Here is a 10,710-nt window from a genome sequence, read left to right as displayed (position 1 = left end):
TAGGTTCAATAATTGTAAGTATGGAAAAAGCACACTGCAGTCCAACAGTGGCGAACGGTCCGTATAAGCTGATTCCTGGCGGCTTCACGTTCATAACTTATGTGAAATCTAATTATCAGTAGAATGATTTGCAAACCGCATTTATGCATATTAGTGCCTATATATTTTATCGGGTTCCCTTTCTGAGATTTGCACCCTTCACCACTGCACTCTAATAATATCAGCCCTGTATTATATACTTGCCCACTGCTGAGCACGGGCCTCCTCTACTACTGAGAGGGATTAGGCCTTAGTCCACCACGCTGGCCTAGTGCGGGTTGGTAGACTTCACACACCTTCGAAATTCCTATAGAGAACTTCTCAGATGTGCAGGTTTCCTCACGATGTTTTCCTTCACCGTTAAAGCAAACGATAAATTTACAAAGAATATACACATTATTTAAGAAAAGTAAGAGGTGTGTGCCCTTGGACATTCGTCTTGGCGGTCCGTTCCACACCCAACTAGGCATCGCCGCTAGGCACTGCACTCTAGATTTGTAAAATTTAAAAAACAAAACTCAACTAATATATCATTGGTTTATTTATCACTTAAGGTACACACGAAATTTGGAATGAATACGCGCGACAAGTCTTTTATACAACAATGAGCAATACTGGAAGTCAAAGCAGCTAAAATTCCATCAAACATACTCTTCCCACCCGAATAATTCAATAAAAATAGTTAAAACATCACCAATAATTATAATATCGACAAAAATTCATGTAATAAAACTGGCATAAAGTATTTGTACTGTCAAATAAACTGTTTTTATTACTGAGCTAAATAAAATTGACTCAAAACTCAGAATTAATACAAAAACTATAATTTTAAATACTCGGAATTGTACCGATTATTATGTCATGTATAAGATATAATGTCATTATTATGAAATAATACATTTCGACACCCGGTTTTTAACTTCCATATTGAGGCATCCCATACTTACTCTAATAATATACATGGGACTTGATTCTAAAGGGAATATATTAGTAAGAGAAAACCGGAAAGAGTTAGCACTGTACAGAAAACTATTCATCTAAACGAAGGCAGAACGACTACCCATATAAGATGCAACAGCAATACTTTAACTACAAAATACAGTATAAATTTGCCCTCATTTCAGTTTAAATTCATCGTACCTTCAGAACCAAGTAAATATGACTATACATTATTGCGAAACGAACATGATTATTCATAACTATTTTCACACGATAAATAGCGAGAAAATGGTAAATATTGATCTATTACCTGGACATTTCTCACAATAACCGCCATTTTGAATAAAGAACCCAATCGCTTTCCCGATCTATCGTAAAAATTGACCAATCAGAACAAAGTTTTTTGACAATATAACAATTGATTTATTTGATTGGTTCATTTTCGGAATCGGATTGAAGATTGAGATTGTTTATTGAAAACGGCTGAAGACGTTTAAATTTGTATAATAAATGCTTTTAAAAAGAGATAATATGTTTTACCATTATTCGTCCATCTAAATAACCATTTATTCGCCATTTAAAACTATTTTATTTACAGCCCACGAACATTTAAATCTAAATTACCGTCACAAAGATTCACGCTCAATTAACGGTCTTATTTTGAACAAAAAACAAAAATAAAATTCACATTTTGGTAATTAAGTTTTGAAGTGATTTTAAAAACTGTTTCATGAACTATAGCAATATTTTTTTCATTTACATCTCGAATGAAACTGCTAGTATAACATTATTAATTACTATTGCCGAAATATTTTTAATCAAAAAGGTTGTATAACTATTACACAACGAATTTATTCATAATTCTACCTCTGAAACGGAACCATGCCAGCGTTTAGCATAAAAGGGTATATAGGAGGACACCAAACAAATTAAAGCTATTATTCTACTCAATATTAACAATTATAACACTTCAAAACTACCCGCTCGTATATTTCGTTCGATTTATTTCAGTCGTATAATAACACAATGGCTAACAAGTTGACGAATTGAATATTATTAATATTACATTAATAGACATTGATATATTATTGCTTTCAAATGTTAGCATCGATATCATAGCTTTCTATAAATTACCGACATATAACCAGAGTAAAAAATACCATGACGTATATTTACGTCATACGTTACCGCTGACGGATATATACGTCATGTTATTTTCTTCATGTTGACGACCGATTGTCAACGTGTTAACACGATCACTGACTCATTTACTACAAACATACAATCAAAAAATATTATAACCACAAACCTTTACACCAATACCTGCACGTATGTAAAATTAATAAATTGTCATAGTGAATTAAGATTTTTTTTTATTTGTATACGCGATTACAATGGCCGTATTAGCTAGGTAACGTAGACTAGACCCGGCCACATCGCCCGAGAACATCGTGACCAAACATGTTAATTGCATTGAATTATCATTACAATTAGATTAATTCATTAATCTCACAATAAAAACTTTACCCAAAACCAAATATGTATTAGGCAAGAATTAGATTAACATTATTATAGATATTTTTTGTTTAGAATTTTATAAGTTATCGTTAATTATTTGCCAATTAAAATAATTAATGATTTGTATTATATATAGAGAATAATTGTAAATAAATCAGCACTTCTATTTTGTTACAATTTTACTATCATCTATAAAGGCAAGTTAGGTACTATTTTTTCTACTCAATGCTATTAAAAGTAACGCTGACTTCATAACAAGTGTAAAATATATATTATCCAATTAAATTACATAAATATACAGCGAAATGTTAAATTACAAAATTAAATTCGGCGTCATCTAACGCAACGTATTAAGACGTTACGTGATCTGACACGACGTAATATCACGTCAAGTACACTGTCAGCTTACTAGTACTGAGGAGATGCACATGTTCAGTCACGGGCAGCTCAGGGGTCAGAGGCAGCGGCGACGATGGCGCAGCGCGGGAACAGAACCCACAAATTGCCGCCATAGCACGCGCGGCTTGAACGGTTGCTGCCTTCATGTGCTAAAATTATAAAAAAAAAAAATATGTTTTACCCGTATTGTTCTCATTCGTGGGACTGTGTTCCTTTCATATTTATTTAAATTTTATTTACCATTTATTTTTATTTCAAAAAAAGGCCCACAATTGGTCCAGGTCTAAAAAATTACACATAAAAATCTATAAAATAATTTCTCTCTCACATAATCTCCAAACTGCTGTCACTGTTTTTAGTGGCCTGCTCGCCCTCGCTGGAGTTGGAACCTCCCGATTCCGACCTCTGGCTGCGACTGCGGTGCTTCTTCTTTTCCTCAGTAGCTACCTCCGTTGAAGTCGCCTCTTCCGATTGTCGTTGCCACGCTGGGATCGATGGGGGATCCGAGCGGGTCTTGAGGGAGGGAAATTGGTTTCTGCAAGGAAAGGTAGTATTTTGTAAGTTGTAACGCTTTCTATAAAATTTAATTTTTATTTCTGTAGTCATAGTGCTCTGCATTGTAAACTCTAATATATGAAAAATAGATATGATTAGATGTTACGTCTCATGAGTCATGATGTCTTAAAATTGTCAGTTTCCTATCTAAACCAACTAATATATTACAAACTAAAACAGTTCATTACAAAGTACCCACCTATTCAGTAATATGCCTTTAACCGACGCGATGTCGGACTTGATGTTGTCGAGTTGCGATCGCAGCGCGCTCTGCTGCACGCTGTTCTGGATCTCGCCGCGCAGTGACGTCACGCTCGCATTTAACACGTCGAGACTCTTGCGCAGCTCGTCGATGCACTCCGCCGTGGATTTGCGCTTTGGTTGCTCCACGAATAGTAGCTGGGTCTGAGGCAGTTCTGGTGGGAGGAAAAATATTTAAAATATATTATCTATTTTTTATAAATAATACAAGTAAGTATATATGTTCCTAAGCTTTCACTGTAGGCTTCATTGTTTGTAGGGAGGCGATTAAAAAAAAAGAGGGGGGGGGGGAGGTGGAAGGCGTATAAATGATATTACATAATATAAGACTGTAAAATAATTTAAAAATTGTTTGTGAAAGCTGAGACGCAATTTCAAGCATGATGGTGGGACCAAAATAAGTTTTTAGGTTATATTGATAGCTTTTGAAGCTTATGTCTTGCTCGTCATTCCTGCCTTGTTGCATATAACTCGCCTTATAATGTATTGTATAGCAACGGTAGCATAACCATGACTAGTCAAATATTATAAATGATGTTGTCAAGGAAAGTTCTTAATACAGAGTTATCAAGTTATCGCCATTGTTACAATAGTAATAAGCATTATTTTGTAAATTTAAAATATAATTTCGACGTAGATAAGTCCACAACAGAAATATTCTGACCGATAACAATACGCCAATCAGAAGGCAATGGTTCGTGATAACATGATAAGGGGAATAGGAAACTAAATTAGAAACACACTGTCAAACATGTCATAAATAATAAACGATTATGTTTTTAATCCTCCCACATAATATGTGAAAGCTTGTGATGAAGTTTCGATGTTTGTTAGAAGACTGTGCGCCAATTGCTTAATAGATTTGGATATTTGACATTCTGGATTAGCTAGTAATTCTAAAGTCTAGATTCTAGACACAGCAAAGGATTTAGTCTAATATAAAAATACGAATGTTTGTAAACATGTTTGAACGTTCGTTAGAAGTAAATGCAGGAATAGCTGAACAGATTTGGATGAGATTTGGCACACGGATAGAACATGTCTTGGATTAACACATTGGCTATTATCTCAGTAATTAGTCATCAGATTCTTTAAATAGATGGCGCTAGCATCGTACTGATAACGCTGTGCATAATTAGTGTTTAAGAGACTTGTAGCGGGAAACGATTTCACGCGAGCAGTCCCTAGCAACACCTAATCATAGATAATTAACACTTTTTTTTATTAAGGATCAAACTCGAGGCTTCCGATTCGATTATCTTTTAACGTAATGTTATCGAAAACAAAACATTTCTCTTCATTATAGAGAAGTGTATTCGGGGACATATTTTAGCTAAGGTCAAAAATGATAAAGCTTATCAAGAACTATCACCTTGGTTTAGATTGCCTGACGATCCGATTGATACTCGAGACAATTGATGGATGACCGGTGATAATGGCCTTAAAAAGGATTTCATAATATTATAGGATTTATAAAGCACTGTTCTTTGCCTGAGGCTCCGCCAGTGTGATATGGTTTTTCCGGGAATAAAAAGTACCCTAGTAATGCAGAAGTAAGTCAGAAGTAATGCAGCTTTCTATTAGTGAAAAAAAATAATCATAATCGCTTTAGTATTCTGAAATTAGCGCGTTCAAACAAACAAATTCTTTAGCTTTATATATTAGTACGGATTATGCCTAAGCTAGGCTAGATTACGTTAATATGTGAATTACGTAAATGATCAGAACAATAGTCATTGTAACTATAAACTGACCACGGTCATCAATTATTATGCTTTGTACTTTGACGCTAATAGATATTAAAACAGACGGCGACGTCTTATGACGTCGTGGTCGTGTGTTTGAAAAAATACAACTTTTCACATTAAAATACATATAGGAGGTTTCCCTACTCCCTAGACGACGCGAGGTCCCAGAATAAAGAAAAAAAAACAACGCGAAGACCTCGGTGGAATAAAAAACAAGTTCGTTTGTTTTAACAGTTTCGTCGGTAACATTGTAAAAAAATGTCTTCCTAGATCGCGCGAGTCTCCGGGCGGTTGCCCTGTTCCGCTCCCCCCAAGGGTCAGATATAGCCTATTGTGTTACAGGAACGTTCCTGTCATTAGGTTTAGTTAGTCAAAACAATACTCGACATGTCCCTTCTTAAGGCCTATTCGACTGCGATGGTGCTTTTGCAAAACCTTCTTATAATCAAATTCCTCATTCCTAACCATATAAATATACCTTATAAAACCAGTAGCAGCCATAAGCCAGTCCTCCATACACGACAAACGGCAAGACATGCTCTTTGAACCACGACGTCCTTGACTGATGGAAATACATGATATCCGCCCTGGAAGGTATGTCTATCATCTCAGCGCATCTCTCAACCGCTTTCTGGATCTCCATGTCGGTTAATCCTTTGCTACGTAGAAACCGTTCCTTGCTTTCCATTGTGCATTTTTGTATGTTCGGATTTGTCAGGAATTTTATTGCTGTGTTAACCTGGAAATAGAATTATATTCATATGAAGTATATAAATAATTTAAAGCGCTATTTGCCACAAAATTAGGTTAGGTATACGTGCACGTAAAAGTGACCCCATTGCATCTCATGGTAAGTAGAGTGAGGTCCAATAGAGTGTCGACTAACGAGAGATGATTACCCCTCGACAGTCGACACAATTATGCCGGCCAGTTGGAACCGGATATACACAGGCTGATACCGTAACGCGAAACACTTATGTGGGCCACTTTGGCGGGTTTTAAAACCTTGTGAACGCTATCCGGGCGGATATAAAATATATCCTACCAGCACAACTACAAGATACAACTATATTTGCAACGAATTCATAGGTAATTAAAAAATGTTACAAAATTTGAGGGATATGTGGCAATTAATGTTTATGTTTATGTATCAATATACAGTTACAGCTGAATTAATGACCCAATATTGCTTAAGTATATAAATCAGCATTTATAACAGCTTTTCAGTCCAGATGTGTAATTATTTGCATTAAAATTTAGATATTGAATACCATGTGTTAATAAAATTATAATTTTTGTAATTTTTTTTATTAATTAATTTATCCTTATAATAATTCGACGATAAAAAAAATTCAAGCAACATTAAGATGAAAATCAGGTATTTCAAGGACATAGATGCTTAAATAAAGTCAGTCATTCATATATTCTTTATTAATTATCTACTTCTAGGCTAACATGACATTGCAATTTACAATTTACGCAAGACTCTTTTTTCCAGTTTGTTCATAATGAAAAGTAAATATAATTTTTTCGCACTACACATTACCCAATGGCATTGTACATTATGTTGACACTACTCGCTTGTTGGTTAGTAATTAAAAGACTAGAAAATTCCCATGCAATTGTCAGATTGAATTACTCCAATTATTTTGTGTTTATACCGAACTACTAATACTACTACTAATTTGTGCTCGCAGTTCGGCCCTTAATATTTACACTTCACTTTGTGAATCCGTTTTAATTTACTGTATGCGAGCATGGGGAGGGGCTGCCATGTCGACATTAATTGTATTAGAAAGAGCGCAGCGGTCACTTCTGAAGGTAATGTTGAAAAAGCCGTATCGTTTCCCAACCTCCCAACTATACGCAGATGCACAGGCTCTTAGTGTCAGGCAACTGTACATACTGAAAATAGCTCTCACAACTCACAAATTTATTCTTAACCAACCCAACTATAAGGAATTGCTGAAACGCAGACAGTTTAAGGCGCATGTACCAAAACTCAAAACCACCTTTGTCAGGCGTTTTTCTATTTTTCTATCTCCATTTGTTTACAATAGAATTCAGAAATCTTGCTGCATTAAAACAAAATCTATGCGAGAAGCGAAAAAAACAGTCAAAAGCATGCTTTTGAATTTGAATCATGATGATACTGATCGACTTTTAAAAGTTGAGGTTTAAATGATTGCGACTTTCACATAAATACATACATATACACATACTCACACTTACACACACGCATACACACTCCGAGGCTCCTACTTCTGCACGTCGTCCACTATAAATTTTTCAATTGTGTTTTTAGTTTAAAATTTCTGTATCATTATTTATTTGTGTTAGAATTTTTATTGTTTTTGTTTTCCTTTATAATTTTATTCAAGTTTATGTTCTACAATTTAGATGGTATATGGTTTGTCCTATTAAACTTTGTTTTTGATGTCCACGATACAGGCATAGCCTAGTGTGGACATTGTTGCTAATTGGTATAAGATGTATAACATTTTGGAAAATAAATTTATTTCTTATTTCTTATTTATTTCTTATTTGTGAAAAAGCTTTTACGGAATAGTCCTACTAAACATTTTCTTAGGATAAGCAGTAACCTATGTTATTCCCAGGGTCTCAAATTATGTCTATATCAAATTGTATTGAACTCGCTTCAGTGGTTCAGCTGTGAAAGCTAAACGAACAGACAGAGGAAGTGACTTTCATTTTTATGAAATAAGTATGGTATATGTAATACAGTATATAATACAAGTCTGATATAATCTCTGCCAGTATTGTAAAGAGACAAATTTGAATATACCAGCCGCACCTCTACTTACCCCTTTGGTGATAAGAAATAAGATTGATGATAAAAGATAAGATGTCAGATTGAATGTAGATGAAACTATTGATTATATTCAGATTTTTGCCAATAAGGAGTTATAAATTATCTTTAAGTGATAAAGACTGCTTTAAAATCAAAAATGAATTCAACATGGTTGGGAGCTATACATATATCTCTGAGTTTATAAGCAGATCTTTTTTGTTATTTTTTAGGGGTGCTCTAATCCTCGAAAATTGTAAGTACCTAATGTGGAGGGGGGAGTACAAAAAAAAAGTACAAAAACTGTATTTTTAATGGTGATTTTTCGATATTTTCAAACTTTCGTGACCCCACAAAAAACCCATGCATATAAATACTAAGGTTAAAATGGTTTTAACGCAGGTAGTACTGTATGCAACAATTACTTAGTTACATACAAAGTATAATTTATAATGTAAAAGCGTTATCTTTCATCGCCCAAATTACCATACAACAATATTAGAGATAGACCTCAATTTAAGATCACCTTTAACCTAACTTTATCTTTAAAACTAGGATGCAATGTAAATATGTAATCTAAGAGAATTAGATATTGCATATACAATGAATGTGGGTGGATCAGATACCGAATAATGATGCTTATAAATTATAATGAACTGTTGTACTTTGTAATCAAAACTGACAGTCTAAAATTATCTCTGATTTAGCATTTCAGACCTTATGTAGCTTTTGTGTTTTTTAAGCAAAAAGAATTAAAAGATTCATGGGTTAAGCCATATATAACAAATTAAACTATATTATTATAAAGAGGAAAATTTTGTGAGTTTGTTTATAAGGTATTTATCTCTGGAACTACTGAATCGATTTTGAAAATTCTATCACTAACAAGTAGCCACATTACTCCTGAGTGCTATAGGCTACTTTGTTTACTTAGGAAAATATTTACCCCAGAAAAACGTTTTTGATGAAATGAAGCTATAGGCAAAAGTTTGTATTAAATAAAATTTATATTTATTGTTTATTAATATTGCAGTTTTTAATCCTTCATTTAGACTATTGGTGAATATTTTTTTAACAAACTTATGACTTTGAAATATTACTAATGTATTCACCCAAATAACCTGTTTACATACTTGTGTTTATGATTGTTTGTACTTAGTATGTACTAAAATCACAGGTAACAAAAAAAAGACTTAGAGGTGCATCTTAGATAATAAAAACAAATTAATGGTTAAATATTGCTTGAAATGGTTCATAAATAGGAAATTGACTCAGGATTCTAATTAATGGGAAGTAATATGTGAGAAAACTTGAATAGGTAAAAAGAGTATTTCAAAAATGTTGTTTTATGCTCTCTAGCATTCCAAATGCTTTAACAAGTATTGTAAATTGCATTTTAGACGCTAAATGCAATCCGAATAAGCCAATAAACGCAAAATCATTAGGTAATTTTGATTAAAACATTAGAATAAATTATGCAAATACATATCTAGTTCAACATAAAAGATTGAGACAGCTTTTTGTATCTTCGTATTTACCTACTACATGCCTGCCAGAGTTTCGAAACAAACACCGTTTTTCGTATTGTCAATGGATCAGAAAAAAGTAACAAAGACTTCTGGGTCGGTGTACGAAGGTCATTCGTAAAATACACTTAAGTGGTTCATCTACGTATAAGTGTATAGCGTATGTATAAGACTTTTCTATTAGTTTAATATATGTGTAGATTAGGAAATTTCATAAAGCATAATGTTACGATATTGAGAAGTATTTGACTTACCAAATTTTCACGTATTTCGTTCCCAGCGGTGGCTAGGGTTTCCGAACTCATATTGATTGAAAGCTATTGATTCACCCAATTCACAACACAGATATTAATAATTATATCAAATATGTTAATAATTTAACGTTATATAATAATAACTATGGAAATAAAATCATCAATAAATTTTTAATGAATAATAATTTTATTCTTATCCAGCCCCTGAAGCTGAAGATTGGCGTCAGTTTGACAATTGACCAGTGTTTCCAGTATGGGGAAATTATCCTTTTTTGGGGCGAATTAGTGGAATTTTGTATAGGCCAAGGATTATATCGTAATTAATGTTTTAATACATTTTTTACTAGAAATTCTGCTCATTTATTACTTAATATTTCTTGGGTCCAATGTTGTGAAGAAATATCAATTATTTTGGAATCAATGTTATCTCTTATCATACACTAATTATAGTCCCAAAATTCTAAAAAATAGTTAAGGAAAGCGTTTAATAGTACTAAGACAATTATTTGCCTTTATTTTAGATTGATATTTGATAATAATATGAAATAGCAATTTTATTATTATGTATATCCCTCAAGTAGGGATATTATAATTTATGAGGAATTTTAATGGATTTTTTTGTGAAATCCAGGGTAAAAACAAAATCATAACTGGAAATACTG

The 10,710-nt window shown here is 33.3% G+C and overlaps 1 protein-coding gene across 1 annotated transcript; it reads right to left on the bottom strand.

Annotated features, from left to right (window-relative positions):
- Window positions 1–557: 557 nt before the first annotated feature.
- Window positions 558–10,300, bottom strand: LOC115442812 (peroxisomal membrane protein PEX14). Its single transcript, XM_037438472.1, has 5 exons — window positions 10,049–10,300; window positions 5,925–6,198; window positions 3,650–3,866; window positions 3,224–3,430; window positions 558–3,044 (listed from the first exon to the last, which is right to left on the bottom strand). The coding sequence occupies exons 1-5, from the start codon at window positions 10,097–10,099 to the stop codon at window positions 3,038–3,040; spliced, it is 756 nt and encodes a 251-aa protein (XP_037294369.1). The 5' UTR covers window positions 10,100–10,300; the 3' UTR covers window positions 558–3,037.
- Window positions 10,301–10,710: the final 410 nt, after the last annotated feature.

This window comes from Manduca sexta, chromosome 14, assembly GCF_014839805.1.
Source record: "Manduca sexta isolate Smith_Timp_Sample1 chromosome 14, JHU_Msex_v1.0, whole genome shotgun sequence".
Lineage (NCBI taxonomy): Eukaryota > Metazoa > Arthropoda > Insecta > Lepidoptera > Sphingidae > Manduca > Manduca sexta.
The sequence above is the reverse complement of the archived record's forward strand: the minus strand, read 5'-3'. Positions and strand labels throughout refer to the sequence as shown.

What these genes read in the sequence shown, in the direction of transcription:
- LOC115442812 (XM_037438472.1), bottom strand. Translation starts at nt 10,099, where the DNA reads ATGAGTTCGGAAACCCTAGCCACCGCTGGGAACGAAATACGTGAAAAT. An exon ending in ACGAAATACGTGAAAATTTG is followed by an intron (nt 6,199 to 10,048) that starts GTAAGTCAAATA and finishes TTCTATTTCCAG; the next exon opens with GTTAACACAGCAATAAAATT. An exon ending in TTATAAGGTATATTTATATG is followed by an intron (nt 3,867 to 5,924) that starts GTTAGGAATGAG and finishes TCCTCCCACCAG; the next exon opens with AACTGCCTCAGACCCAGCTA.